The sequence below is a fragment of the Nothobranchius furzeri genome, chromosome 11 (genome assembly GCF_043380555.1).
Source record: "Nothobranchius furzeri strain GRZ-AD chromosome 11, NfurGRZ-RIMD1, whole genome shotgun sequence".
Classification (NCBI taxonomy): domain Eukaryota; kingdom Metazoa; phylum Chordata; class Actinopteri; order Cyprinodontiformes; family Nothobranchiidae; genus Nothobranchius; species Nothobranchius furzeri.
The window spans coordinates 24,559,427-24,575,077 of record NC_091751.1 but is presented as its reverse complement, the minus strand read 5'-3'; the positions used below and the strand labels follow the sequence as shown (position 1 = coordinate 24,575,077).

The following is a 15,651-nucleotide window of genomic DNA, read 5'->3' as shown; positions in this document are numbered from 1 at the left end:
ACTCCACAAAACATTTAATCTTTCATAGATATTACATTCAATAAGCTACAGCATTTTAAAGTATAAACAGCCCATTATCTATATCTATCTATCTATCTATCTATCTATCTATCTATCTATCTATCTATCTATCTATCTATCTATCTATCTATCTATCTATCTATCTATCATCTATCTATCATCTATCTATCATCTATCTATCTATCTATCTATCTATCTATCTATCTATCTATCTATCTATCTGTCTGTCTGTGTATATATATATATATATATATATATATATATATATATATATATACTGTATTTGTGGTTTGTGAAATACGATTTGTGTAGAGATGAGATTTCAAGGTTCTTTTGAGGTAAAGCCCACATTGACAGAACACAGATACAAAATGTGCACCCCAACAAGTAAGACAACCAACACCCAAATCTGTCAGCCAGAATCGGGCCACCAGCAATAAAATTTCACCCAGCAAATTATTTTGTATTTTCACTATTTCTTAACTTTTGTTTTCTTATTTATTGACTTTCATTTATTAATTATAAGCTCTTTGGAAATGCTTTCTGAAAAAGTTAGGAAATAATCAAAAGATAGATTAGGTTAATAAATAAGATGGATTACAGTAATAAATAAGATAGATGGACAATGGATTGATCTTGTGAAGGAGATTTTTAACATTCATAAAACCAGATAAACAATGTATAGAAGAAAGCAACTTACAATGTATAACCTATAGGGCATGTTGTGATCTGTGGGGGAAACCGGAGTACCCGGAGGAAACCCACGCATGCATGGGGAGAACACGCAACTCCACGCAAAAAGGCCATAGCCGAGTTTCGAACCTGCGACCTTCGTGCTGCGAGGCAACAGTGCCAACAACTGCACCACCATGCAGCCTTACCGGGCAATCAGGAGTTTATATTCTTCAGAAATTTCTGGGAAACAGTGCATTTGGTGAGGTTTACAAGGGTTTAAAACAGAACAGCTGAAGCAGTGGCTCTGAAGTTTATCACCATTGATTAAGCTAATCGATCACTTTGAATATAATGACAGCTTCTGTTTAGTGTTTGAAACATATTACATGAATATATTTGGTTTATTTCAAATGAGAGAGGGGGAACCACTAGATGTCAGTCAAGTCCAGGTGGTTTGCCCACGACCTGCTGGTGGATCTGAGTGAACTCAAAAAAAGGGAAGAAGACAAATCAAAATACACCAGATTTCATTGTTACACAGATCTTGGATACAGAGGTTGATTCTGATGAGGAAACTTCAAAGAATGAAAGCATTCAAAAGAACTCCCTTTAGTTTGAGGATGTCACCATCTGTCAAGGGGAAAGAGTAATAAGACATAATTAGGATGCAGTTTAAGTTTTAATAACTTTTATTTCTAATAAATTTCTATCTTTCCCTTCATGTAAAGATACAGAATACATTCTTAGTGAGTCTGATTCAGCTTTTTAACTTTCAGTGCAGTTTTAAATATTTGAAAGAATTCTATTACAATAATGTCCGTCTGTGAACATCAGAGTGGTAGAGGACAAACAAATCTTCATGAGAAACATTTTTAACTTCATTTGTCCATGCAGCTCTTTACTCGCTCCAACTCCAGTTACTAATCCATCCCAACTAGATGAAGCTGTTTTTATTCTGAGACGGCCATGGTCAGTTTAGTTAGAGATGTAGATCATTTGACAGACAGCAGCAGCATTTGGCATATCATCAATAAAGTCAAATGTGATCATGAACATGAGTAATTATTTAATTTTTTCAGTTTAACCACATGATGCTGACTTCCGTGACCTGCTGAAGCATGCTACACACTCAGGATAACCATGGTAACACGACGTGTCTTCCAGAATAACCAGAGCTGAATCAGGACGTCTGAACAACAGAACCTTGACAACGTTGGTACTTACTGCAGGACTGTTCATTTGCATCTGTTAAATTATTTATCACTTACAGTCAGGTTGGGATTAGAGTCTTTACTTGAAGACAGAACAAGAAGAATTATTAACAATGAAATATCAGCATAAATAAATAACTAGATCATTAATAAGTTTCAGGTCAAACTGCTGCCTTTGCATTCATGTCCATCTTCATGTATTCACATGATCCTGAGTGGTGATGAGCAACAATCAGGTGGGTGGAAGCATCTGGTCTGGTCAGGGAAGGAGTAAATGCTGGTAAGTGGAGTGGTGCAGCTGGCTAGGTGATGGGGCCTTTTCCAGGATCACTGGTATTAAAAGGAATGGTAAGGGAGCTAAAATCCCTCCAGAAACACCACCCATCTGTACTGGTGCTGGAGTGTTGGTGGGGGTTTGCTTGTTGTGGTGCTAAATGATGTGTTTCTTTGTTTTTGTCTCTTTTCATCTGGGTTCTGGTGTCAGAGAGAGGGATCCTCTAGTCCTGAAGAAGTCTGGAGCTTGCTGATCTCACTGAAGCAGTTCTTTTGTGGGGTCTCGTGAGACTAAAACATGTCAATGCCTGACTTAAAATGTTTGTGCAGGTTGAACTTATCACAGTTCTCCGTTATTATGATCTCTGGCTTTTAATAAAGAAATAAATAAAAAATGTTTTTTTTTGACTCACATATGCTGTTTTCTAATAAGGTTTTAACCAGAAATAGCTTTATTTAAATTAACATTTTAATAAATTAGTTACTATTTTACACTAGTTGTTAGGGTGGAAGGACAATCAGCAGGGTTATAGATGCATTTACAATCACATGTTTTCCCCCAAGTTATTAAAAACGTGTTTTAAATTAGTTTAGATCATCTCATGTTCCATCTGACAGCAGGCAGAGAACAGACAGACTGAAGATTAAATCCTGGAAACAGTTATCTCTCCTGCTTGGTAGATCTGAAGGAACTACTGACATTAAAGTCTATATTAAGACAAAAAGAAGAGCATCTATGCTAGCATGCAGAGAACAGAAGCTCTCAAATTATAAACCACATTCTTTCATTGATAGGTGTATTCTATAAACACTTATTTTTATACAATTATACCTATTTTAGCTAAATATGATCTGTAACCCACGTGTTTTCTACGTTTTGTTTGCAATATATCTTTTAAAAATATAAAGTTGATAAATGTTTGTGGCGCTCCAAAAAATAAATGCTTTGATAAAATACATAATTAGTGTAATAATAAACATACATTATCGGTCAAAAAATATCTGTAGAAATGAGAAAAGGGTCGTTTTAGCGTCGAGTCCGGCCAGTAACCGCTCATGTTGACTAGCAGCGCTGAGCTGTTAGCGTTAGCATTAGCAACTAAGGGCACCGTAAATCACGTGACCACTGCTTTGATGATGCCACGTGACCACTGGGTGCTTTGATTGTGTCACGTGACCACTGGGTGCTTTGATGACGTCACTACTATGCGTCGTCATATAAAGGTCGGATCAGATTCCAAATATCATTCTGAACAGATCACAGCTCCAGAGCGGTTGTGTAGCATAAACATCCCTTCTGACAGTATTTAGAAGGACTCATTCTTTTACCGACAGGAACTTGGTGAGTAGCCTATCACAGTCAAAAGCTGAAATCAAATCAGTTTTAAGAGACAATCCATATTTTGAACTTGATAAGATTCAGTTATCAGTCACCAGTCTTTCAGCTTCAGTATTCAGAACTGGAAAACAGCCAATTAAGCTAAAATGCCTCTTAAGTTTTACAAAAACGAGATCCTTACCGGGCGATCTGGAGTTTATATTCTTAAGAAATTTCTGGGAAAAGGTAATTTTGGTGCAGTTTACAAGGGTTTAAAACAGGGAACAGATGAAGCAGTGGCTCTGAAGTTTATGGATCGCCGTGACTCGGCTTTCGGAGAAGTCATTATATTGGAACATCTCAGAGAACTCCAGGCTCATGAGAACGCCCTGATTAAGTTCATCGATAACTTTGTTCACAATGATCGCAACTGTTTAGTGTTTGAGATGCTGGATATGGACTTATTTGACTTAATGGAAATTAGACAGAAAAAACCACTAGATGTCAGTGAAGTTCGGGTGGTTGCCCGCGACCTGCTGGTGGCTCTGAACGCACTGAAGAATGCTGGAGTGACTCACGCAGATATAAAACCAGACAATATTATGCTGGTTAATCACCAGTCGCAGCCTTTCAGAGTCAAGCTGATAGATTTTGGGGTTGCTATAGAAACATACAAACTACGGCGTTATGATACCATTCAAGTGTGTGGTTTCAGAGCACCAGAGGTGAACTTAGGTCTCCCTCTGACTGAAGCCATTGACATGTGGGCTGTTGCCTGTACACTGGCCTTCATCTTTCTTGGAGATCATATTCACAATACTATTTGTGAGTTTAAAAATATGAGGCAGATCTTTAAGCTCCACGGTCTGCCTGACCAGGATTTACTTGGCAAGGGAACGAAAGTGGATCGCTTTTTCATTTTTGACCAGTCAAACCAAACTTGGAGGTTTAAAACGCCACAGGAGTATACGGAGACGATAATCATCGATGGCGACAAACATGATGTTGCGTTAGACTCTATCGATGACTTTTTAACAATTCATCCAGAAATACAAGACCCCTTTGAGTTAGAAGATCTGCAGGCTTTCGTAGACCTCCTGAAAAAGATGTTTACAGTGAATCCCTCAGAGCGGATCACTCCAGAAGAAGCTCTAAATCACAGATTTATAACAATGAGCCACCTTCCTCCTACCAGCAATAACTCATATGTGATATGGGCATATAAAAAAATGAAAGTTTATCGAATGGAGAAAGAAGAACCGAGCATATCCCCTGATTTCAATGTAAGACAGACTCCTGACAGAAAATCAGATCTCTCTGATTTCAATCCATCTGATTCTGATCTGTCGGACTCAGATCTCTCTGAATTAGAAGATTCTGACTCTGATCTGTCTGACTTTGATTCATCAGATTGTGATCTGTCTGACTTTGATTCATCAGATTGTGATCTGTCTGACTTTGATTCATCAGATTCTGATCTGTCTGACTTTGATTCATCAGATTCTGATCTGTCTGACTTTGATTCATCAGATTCTGATCTGTCTGACTTGGATACAGATGAAGAATCTAATGAGCCAGCGAACACATCAGATTTTCAACTCCTTAAGATTCAGGAAGCTAATTTAGCAGATATGAAGTTGCACGATCCAGAACTGGAAGGCAGCAGAAGAGACAGACTAGATGAAACATCGTTTGAATTATACAAAGATCAAACAATCACTGGGGAATCGGGAGTTTATATTATTCAAAAATTTTTGGGTCGTGTTGCTTTTGGACAAGAGGTCAAGGGTTTAAAACAGGGGACAGATGAAGTTGTGGCTCTCAAATTTATCCACAAAGACAACAGTGAATCAGCTACCGCAGAAGCCACTATATTGAAACATCTCAAGGAGCTCCAAGCTGACCAGAAGAACCTGATCAAGTTAATCGATCACTTTGAATTTAATGACAGCCTCTGTTTAGTGTTTGAGATGCTGGACATGGACTTATTTGGTTTACTTAAAACGAGAGAGTGGGAACCACTAGATGTCAGTGAAGTTCGGGTGGTTGCCCGCGACCTGCTGGTGGCTCTGACCGCACTGAAGAATGCTGGAGTGACTCATGCAGATATAAAACCAGACAATATTATGCTGGTTAATCATCAGTCGCAGCCTTTCAGAGTCAAGCTGATAGATTTTGGGGTTGCTATGGAAACACACAAACTATGGCCTTGTGATACCATACAAGTGTGTGGTTTCAGAGCACCAGAGGTGAACTTAGGTCTCCCTCTGACTGAAGCCATTGACATGTGGGCTGTTGCCTGTACACTGGCCTTCATCTTTCTTGGAGATTATGTTCACAATACTATTTGTGAGTTTATCAATATGAGGCAGATCTTTAAGCTCCACGGTCTGCCTGACCAGGATTTACTTGGCAAGGGAACGAAAGTGGATCGCTTTTTCATTTTTGACCAGTCAAACCAAACTTGGAGGTTTAAAACACCACAGGAGTATACGGAGACGATAATGATCAATGCCGACGACTATGATATTGCGTTAGACTCTATCGATGACTTCTTAACGATTCATCCAGAAATACAAGACCCCTTTGAGTTAGAAGATCTGCAGGCTTTCATAGACCTCCTGAAAAAGATGTTTACAGTGAATCCCTCAGAGCGGATCACTCCAGAAGAAGCTCTAAATCACAGATTTATAACAATGAGCCACCTTCCTCCTACCAGCAATAGCTCATATGTGATATGGGCATATAAAAAAATGAAAGTTTATCGAATGGAGAAAGAAGAACCGAGCATATCCCCTGATTTCAATGTAAGACAGACTGCTGACAGAAAATCAGATCTCTTTGATTTCAGTCCATCTGATTATGAACTGTCGGACTCAGATCTCTCTGAATTAGAAGATTCTGACTCTGGTCTGTTCGATTCCGGTCTGTCTGACTTTGATTTATCAGATTCTGATCTGTCTGACTTGGATACAGATGAAGAATCTAATGAGCTAGCGAACACATCAGATTTTCAACTCCTTAAGATTCAGGAAGCTAATTTATCAGATATGAAGTTGCACGATTCAGAACTGGAAGGCAGCAGAAGAGACAGACTAGATGAAACATCGTTTGAATTATACAAAGATCAAACAATCACTGGGGAATCAGGAGTTTATATTATTCAAAAATTTCTGGGTCGTGTTGCTTTTGGACAAGAGGTCAAGGGTTTAAAACAGGGGACAGATGAAGTCGTGGCTCTCAAATTTATCCACAAAGACAACAGTGAATCAGCTACCGCAGAAGCCACTATATTGAAACATCTCAGGGAGCTCCAAGCTGACCAGAAGAACCTGATCAAGTTAATCGATCACTTTGAATTTAATGACAGCCTCTGTTTAGTGTTTGAGATGCTGGACATGGACTTATTTGGTTTACTTAAAACGAGAGAGTGGGAACCACTAGATGTCAGTGAAGTTCGGGTGGTTGCCCGCGACCTGCTGGTGGCTCTGACCGCACTGAAGAATGCTGGAGTGACTCACGCAGATATAAAACCAGACAATATTATGCTGGTTAATCATCAGTCGCAGCCTTTCAGAGTCAAGCTGATAGATTTTGGGGTTGCTATGGAAACACACAAACTATGGCGTTGTGATACCATACAGGTGTGTGGTTTCAGAGCACCAGAGGTGAACTTAGGTCTCCCTCTGACTGAAGCCATTGACATGTGGGCTGTTGCTTGTACACTGGCCTTCATCTTTCTTGGAGATCATGTTCACAATACTATTTGTGAGTTTATCAATATGAGGCAGATCTTTAAGCTCCACGGTCTGCCTGACCAGGATTTACTTGGCAAGGGAACGAAAGTGGATCGCTTTTTCATTTTTGACCAGTCAAACCAAACTTGGAGGTTTAAAACACCACAGGAGTATACGGAGACGATAATGATCAATGCCGACGACTATGATGTTGCGTTAGACTCTATCGATGACTTCTTAACGATTCATCCAGAAATACAAGACCCCTTTGAGTTAGAAGATCTGCAGGCTTTCGTAGACCTCCTGAAAAAGATGTTTACAGTGAATCCCTCAGAGCGGATCACTCCAGAAGAAGCTCTAAATCACAGATTTATAACAATGAGCCACCTTCCTCCTACCAGCAATAACTCATATGTGATATGGGCATATGAAAAAATGAAAGTTTATCGAATGGAGAAAGAAGAACCGAGCATATCCCCTGATTTCAATGTAAGACAGACTGCTGACAGAAAATCAGATCTCTTTGATTTCAGTCCATCTGATTATGATCTGTCGGACTCAGATCTCTCTGAATTAGAAGATTCTGACTCTGGTCTGTTCGACTCCGGTCTGTCTGACTTTGATTTATCAGATTCTGATCTGTCTGACTTGGATACAGATGAAGAATCGGCATTTGAAAAAAGGAAAGTTTATATAATGTAGGAAGAGGAAACAAGCGGCCCGTCACCTGATTTCATCGTGGGACAGACCGCTGACAACAAATCAAATCTCTTTGATCTGAATCTGTCTGATCACAATCTGTCAGACTCAGATCTCTGTGAATTAGAAGATTCTAACTCTGATCTGTCTGACTTAGATACTGACGAGCCAGTGAACACGTGAGAATTGGATGTTGACAAGTTTCAGAAAGCTGATTTATCAAACTTTAAGCAGTACGATTCGGAACTGGAAGCCAGATGAAGAGACAGCCTAGATGAAATGTCATTTGAATTATACAAAGATCAGACAATCCCTGGGGATCCAAGAGTTTATGTTAGTCAATATTTTCTTAGATAAGTTTATTTAGACAAGTGGTCAAGGGTTTAAAACAGGGGGCAGATGAAGTCGTGGCTCTCAGATGTGTCCACAAAGACAACACGGGAGCAGCTACCAGAGAATCCACTATATTAAAACATTTCAGGGAGCTCCAAGCTGACCAGAAGAGCCTGATTATGTCAATCGATCACTTTGAATATAATAGGAGTGGCTGGATAGGCCTAGAAAAAAATGTGGGGTCTGCACTTCAGATTAGTCAGTGTGTTAGCTCTAGTAGAGTTCAGCCTGTGGCGTTGCATTGCACGTTCCTTTATTCTTTCTCATAAAAAAAAGCAAAAAGTCCATTACACTCAGATCAAAATTGAAGAATGCAAAATTAGTTACACTACTGTGGATACGGAGGAAGATTCTCAGGAGGAAACTTCAAACTTAGCATTCAAAGTTTTAACGTTTAGTGTTAGCGTTTAGTTTTAGCGTTTAGTTTTAGTGTTTAGTGTTAGCGTTTAGTTTTAGCGTTTAGTGTTAGCGTTTAGTTTTAGCATTTAGTATTAGCGTTTAGTTTTAGCGTTTAGTTTTAGCGTTTAGTGTTAGCGTTTAGTTTTAGCGTTTAGTGTTAGCGTTTAGTTTTAGCGTTTAGTTTTAGCGTTTAGTGTTAGCGTTTAGTTTTAGCGTTTAGTGTTAGCATTTAGGTTTAGCGTTTAGTTTTAGCGTTTAGTGTTAGCGTTTAGTGTTAGCGTTTAGTTTTAGCGTTTAGTGTTAGCGTTTAGTTTTAGCATTTAGTATTAGCGTTTAGTTTTAGCGTTTAGTGTTAGCGTTTAGTTTTAGCGTTTAGTGTTAGCGTTTAGTTTTAGCGTTTAGTGTTAGCGTTTAGTTTTAGCATTCTAAAACTGGGTTAGGCCATAACAGGGCTGGGGTTAGTTGGGTTAGTAATAAAGTAAACAAACAAAAAAATAAATTAAAAAAAATAATCCTCTACTATTAATCGCCACCTTATCGCGGTGTAGGGGTTTGCGTGCCCTGATGACCCCAGAAGGTATGTTGCCTGGGACTGTTTGTCCCTGTTAGGTTCTGCCATGGCAACTGGGCTCTGGGTCAGGGGCCAGACTAAGAGCGATTAATTAATTCTTATTAGGACTACAAAAGCAGTGGAGAAAAACTCTCTCCAAGACTTTTTAAATGATTGAGTTTTAGTAGTTACGTAGTTGGTATAAAAGAAAAGTTTTCACAGAAAATATTTTCCGTTATCTAGATCAGTGGTTCCCAACTTGACCCTCCAAAGGGGTCCCCACAACTGTGTCTGTGCTGAGGTTGTTGGGTTACAAAGATTATTTATTATTTGTAAAAAATTACTTTTCTAAAATCCCAATTACACGCCCAACTGTGTAATCAAAAATATGTATAGGAGTTACAACACCGCATGTCTGTGCAGTTTGTAACTAATCATGTGTGATGTGTGTTTGTAGATGGGGTTGGGGGGGGTCCTGGCTTGTTTTCAACACTGGTACGGGGGTCTTCATGGTAAACAGTTGGGAACAACTGATCTAGATGAAATATGGTGTTTACTAATTTAAAAACTGTAGAAATTTTAAAGTAGTATATTTTATTCTGAAAGTATTTACAGGAAGTGCCAATCATCTTGTTTAACTTGATATAAACGCTGTGGTAACAGCTTCTGTCCGCAAGAGGGCGGAAACATCCTTCATCGTGAAAGTCAGACAATGAAGGGTTTGCTTGTTTCAACCATCGACATGTGGTTTCTACCCAGTTGATCTGAAAAATTACATAAATCCCTTCAGTCAAATGCTGATTACAAATAAACCAATTAAAAATCAATTTAGACAGAAACATGTATACAAAAGTATTTCTATTTGTTAATGCTTATTTTGTGCATTTGGTTTAGTTTTATTTCTGAATTTCAGAGGTTATTTTTAAAGTTATTGATGAAACAAGGACCAGTAAGTAGACTGGATGCGGTCAAAACTCCAGAAGATGGCAGTAATGCAGCTGTGCTGCTAAACAGCTCTTTAATACCAGGACCATTTGTCACGGTCCGTGGTGAGCCTCCTGCATGTAATCTGTTTGTTCTGAGTATTGTTGTAGGTGGGTGTGTCTGAGAGCCACCAGCTGCAGCTGATCCCGTCATCAAGGCCCAGGGGATTTAAGGAGCAGTGTGACACTTCACCACGCCGGATGATTGCTCAGCTTTGGGTTTCACTCCACCCTCCACCATCTCAATACCAGCTCAGATTCCTGCACTTCATCTCATGCTGTCTCCTCCCCTGGCCGCCCGCTCTCAGCCGCTCACCTGCACCCACCAAGCCTCTGCTCCTACCTCCTCTCATATTCGACAGCCCCTCCTCCTTCTGGAGCCTTCCTGCTCACCCGGACCTGACCTAGCCCTTCCAGAGGCTCTCACCACTATCTACATCAGTAAGCTCTCCTCCTCATATTATCCTCCATCATTCCCTCCATATACTCACTCTTTCTCCCTCCTCAGAATCCTCTCCTGGAGCCTTGCTGCCAGCCTGCACGTCGCCTGTTCCCGTTCCTCTGATTTAATAATAAAGAACGTTTTACTTACTTGCCGGTTTCTTGTGATGATTCTGCATGTCGTGGGTCAAGAAACTCTCACCCGCCATGACACCATTAGCTTTACAACAGGTGTTTATTATAAAATACTCATCTGTGTCCGTATGTTTTTAAACTACTGAGTGTGACTTTATTGTTGTGGTTTATTATCAAAAGATTAATGGTTAATAAGTTTTATTATAAGATTAAACTCAGACACATACAGGATTATTGATGTTTCACAGATAATTTCAACTACTGTGAATATTTGATGACAGTTTCATTCTGATCGTGATTCGTTTCAGCCACAAACATTCCGAGGACCTTCTGCAACGTGCTACCTGATGGTGACATGCAGTCGAGAGGACAATAGAAGCTCCAGGTGTTTGTGGAATGTCAGAGCTTGTGTGTGTGACAGAGCGTGTGTGTGTGAGTGGTAGGTGAGTCTGTAACAGTAACTGGTCTGGCTCAGGTCAGGATGTGAGAACGTGTCCATGAGTTGAACCTGCTCCACCGTCCCTAAGCTGGCCTCTCGGATCGCTGCGTAGAACTTCTTCTCCTCCCACGATGGTCCAGTCCAGAAACTGATATCGAAGCTGAAAGGCTCTGGGTGCAGAGAAAAAGGACAGAAAGGCGTCCCGGGAGGTGGGCCATGTGAAAACTGTCTTATGAAACGTGGCTCGTGAGACCAAAGCAAACGCCAGTCAGGGAGTGAAAACAGGAGAAGGTGAGGAGGTCCAGGTTCAGAGAGACAGTGATGGTGACATGGCAACTATCAGCTACACTGCTTTGAAAAACCTCACCAACCAAACCCAGTGGCTCTACTGTCAACTGCAGGCTTCTCTCCTCTGTTGCTACAGAGACTCTGTAGGGAGAAAGGAGTTTGTCCAGCCTACTTCTTAGTAATTTAATTGGCTCGGTGTCTGAAGGGAAAACACCTCTGAGGAGAAGCTGGTGGAAAGCAGGCAGGGCCCACAGGCTGATGGCTATGTTCCTGAACACCACACCACTAATGCCAAAGAATGAGCTGATGGCACCATTACAACCCTCATCGTTTTTATTCTTTTCCCCTTCAGACCTCACATCTCTCCCCCCACTCCCCCCCTGAAGCTGTGCTTCTTTTCCAGCCAGAAACTCGTTCAGCTGAGGGAGCAATGACGGACGCAGCACATATAGACTGCTTTCCACTTCAGGGTGAACATCACTGGAGCACGCCGGCCATAAGCTCTTCATCCTGCTCTCTTTATTGCAGGCAGCTTTTGAAGCACTTGATGCTTTTTGTATGTTTGGATCTTTTCCTTCAGCGGGACAGGTGAGGTCTCTCTGCAGCAGGTGGACCCAGTAACAGGACTGTCACAGTCGTTCACACGACAAGACGGGAGAGAAAGTGGACTACGGAGTCAAGTTTTATCGCTTCCCGAAGTGGAGAAAACATCACGGTAAATGTGTGGAGGAGCTCACAAGGAGACGCCAGATGGCGTGGATAGCTGCAGTGAGAAGGAAAGATCTGACTTTCAACTACATTCCTCCATCAAAGAGGGTGTGTTCTCTTCATTTCTACTCAGGTAATTTCATTTAACACAACTTTTAAAGGCTACACGTGAAGCTAACATTATAAATGGCATATTACGTTTGTCGACAACCAGAAAGTAAACAATGAGGTGGTGAGTTCGTTCCCCTCATCTAAAAAAAAAATGAAACATCTTCCCTTGGTGCGTGTGTGTTGTACATACTGATGACCATTTTGACCGTTTCCCCTACAAAGTGAGGACATTTTCTTGGTCCTCACATTTTTCAGAAGCTTACTAGTAGGGATGGGCGATATGGCCCAAAATTGTTTTCACAATAATTTTAGGTATTTATTACGATAGCGATAAATATATGTGTGTGTGTGTATGTATGTATGTATGTATGTATGTATATATATATATATATATATATATATATATATATACATATACATATATCTTCCTAGATTTGTTGTATGAAATATATACAGTGATAATTACACAATGGTTCAAATAATGACAAGTTTAAAATGTATACAGCTTCTGTATTTATTTGTACTTTTACTGTGCATAAACAGTAGCAAAAATAGTACAAAAAGCAAAAGAAAACCATTTCTCCAGTGCCTTCAGTTGTTTCAAAATTACAACGGAGTGCCACCGTAAGTGAAACCTTATAACATCATATTAGGGCTGCATGATATTAGGAAAACCTGCAATATTCGATAACGGTGCTTAATATTGCGATATTGATATTACTTGCGATAAATGAACAAATACTAAAGTATGCAGTGTTGATGTCGTCTGGCGTGTGACGTCTGCTCTGGGTTCAAAGCAAACAAAAACTAATGCATGAATTCCATGACAACATACCATTTTTATTGCTAAAATATGTAGCTGCACCTGCTACTGTATTAGCAGCAAAACAACAAACTGCATGCATGCAGTTTCTCAGTGACTTTAACACATCACCACCACCATAAAACTTTTTCTGATGCTCCAAATACAGAAAAACATCCCTTACCAGGGTTTTTTGAATAAATAAAAAAACTCAGAAAATGAGTTTAAATGTTAAATAATAGTTAACATCACTTAAACGCAACAGCAAATTCTCTCATTGCTTCTGAACATTTTCTCCATTTATGTGGTTATGATATTAGGCTGTTGCTGCAATTGGGAAGTGAACTGTGCTGGGCCAAACTAGGAGAATATTAAGATTTTTTGAGGGAAAGAGAAAAACAATTGTCTACCTTTCAGAAGAGGAACTGGCAAAAAACTACATGGAAAATATGTGAAAACGTTTGTTTTTAACCTCAAATTGAACAAGTTTACCTAGATCTTAAAAAGCAGCTCAGATGATGAAACTGCAAGCAGTGGCGGCTGGTGAAAAATATTTTTGGTGGGGCTGTGCTATTTTTTTTTAACAAACTTGTGCTTTCTGAGCTTTGTGCACAACTTCACTATTTCCTGAATTAAGCACAGCTCTTTTATTTCCTGTCTTACATCATTGGACAAACTGATTAATCCAGGTGCGTCTGACTATTGGCACGCTGCCTTGCGGACCAAGGTTGAAAAATACTGCATTAAATTGCACATAAAATAACATGACCATGAATGGTCCACATCCACATTACTGTTTGTGAAACTAACATACTGGAGAATTTCATCACAATAATATTAAATAAACAAGTATGTACCTGATCTTTTGCATGCTGTTGGTGAAGCTCTGGATGACCCCTGTGATGGAGACAGAGTCAATGTTCCTCTTCTGCAGCTGGTTTAACAGCATGTCCACGTGTGGCATGATCTTGTGACACAATGCCAGCAGAAAGCCGAAATCTTCTTCCTCCAGCATTCTCACAAAGCCTCCTGCCTCTCTCTCAGTGATTGGATCAAAGTCATCCGAGTCTCTGATCATCTGGAAAAATCTGAGGAGGTCATCCTTGTGCTCATACACTGTGTTGACATCTCTCTCTTGGACAAAATGTGCCGGTTCTGATCCACTTCTTCCTTGTGTTTCTTCACTGCAAGCCTGTGCCCCACGTCTCTAGCTGCATGGCAATGTTAGCTCTGCCTAGCATAGCTAGCTTCATCGTGTTGTCCATGTGTGCCCGGGATAACTCATGTTTCTTCACCTTCTCAGAAAAATGTTTCATGTCCGTAACTCCTGACTCAATCCATGCCTTATCTGTCCCAGCCGTTTTGAATAACAAACACGGAAAGCAAAATAACGCATTAGCGTGATTGCATCCAGCTAGCCAAGCCTTCCTGGTGTACCAATTTTGGGAGAAGCCTGTGTGTACAGTTTACCTCTCTCCTTCTCCTGCTGGCTTATCTTTACGTCGGGCTGATCTGGTCCAAGCTCTTTGACATTAAGTTTTTCCACCATAGTTCTCCTCTCGAACGGATACTGGAGAAGAGACCGAACTGAATTCAGTGGCTGCTGAGATCTGGTATCCATGCTGGTTGTAGGCTCACTGGCGGTGTCCATGTTACATCTGCGTCACGACCAAAAACGTGCTGGAGTAGTCGAGACTCTGCCGAGTTCTACCGAACACCAACGAAAGCCTTGGGCGGTACCTCTATCGCCCATCATGCTTCTGAAACAACGTCGACGCTGATTGGATACATTCCCATTCCTACCGTTTGATTTTCTTGTCAGCAATTGGCCGGCTGCTTCCGTGCTGTTTGGGCGATTGAAACACAGCCAACAGCCTTTCTGTCGCCTCCACCGCTCGGCAGAGAGCTTCTCACCAATATAGATATATGATTTGTTTTTGTTACAAATCACACAATTAACTTAGAATATGTGATTCTAAGCTAAGACTCGTGCTCTCATTGGTTCCACCCAAGTTCCTCCCACTGACGCTAGAATCGAGACAAAAAGATCTGTAACACTGTAGATTTGAGGTTTTTACCTGTAGAATGAAATGTGTGTTTTGAGAGTTTTGATTTCAAACTTGTACCTTGATTTTTTCAATTTGGAAGTCTGCTAGTTACAAAACGAAAGTTTCATGTTTCTGAATGAATGTTTGATGTTACAAAATGAGTAGTAAATGTACAAAATAAAAGTTTGATTTTACAAAATAAAAAATACATGTACAAAACACAATGTTCCTGTTACAAAACAAGAAATACAAGTACGAATTGAGAATTACAAGTTAGAAAACTAAAGTTACAAGTTATGAATCCAAAGTTACATGTGATGAAACATGTTCAAAGTTACAAAACTTGGTACAAGTTACGCTGAATATTGTCCCAATCCTAGCTCCATAGGGGCTAACATCACCACCCGGTGGAAAACTAGC

General features: G+C 40.2%; 1 protein-coding gene across 1 annotated transcript; it reads left to right on the top strand.

The window, feature by feature from the left end:
• The first annotated feature begins 308 nt into the window (after positions 1-308).
• LOC129164719 (uncharacterized) lies at positions 309-10,850 on the top strand. The gene is made up of 2 exons (XM_054745707.2): positions 309-10,700; positions 10,768-10,850. Exon 1 carries the CDS (start codon positions 3,666-3,668, stop codon positions 7,935-7,937), a length of 4,272 nt encoding a protein of 1,423 aa, XP_054601682.1. The 5' UTR covers positions 309-3,665; the 3' UTR covers positions 7,938-10,700; positions 10,768-10,850.
• The last annotated feature ends 4,801 nt before the right edge of the window (positions 10,851-15,651 follow it).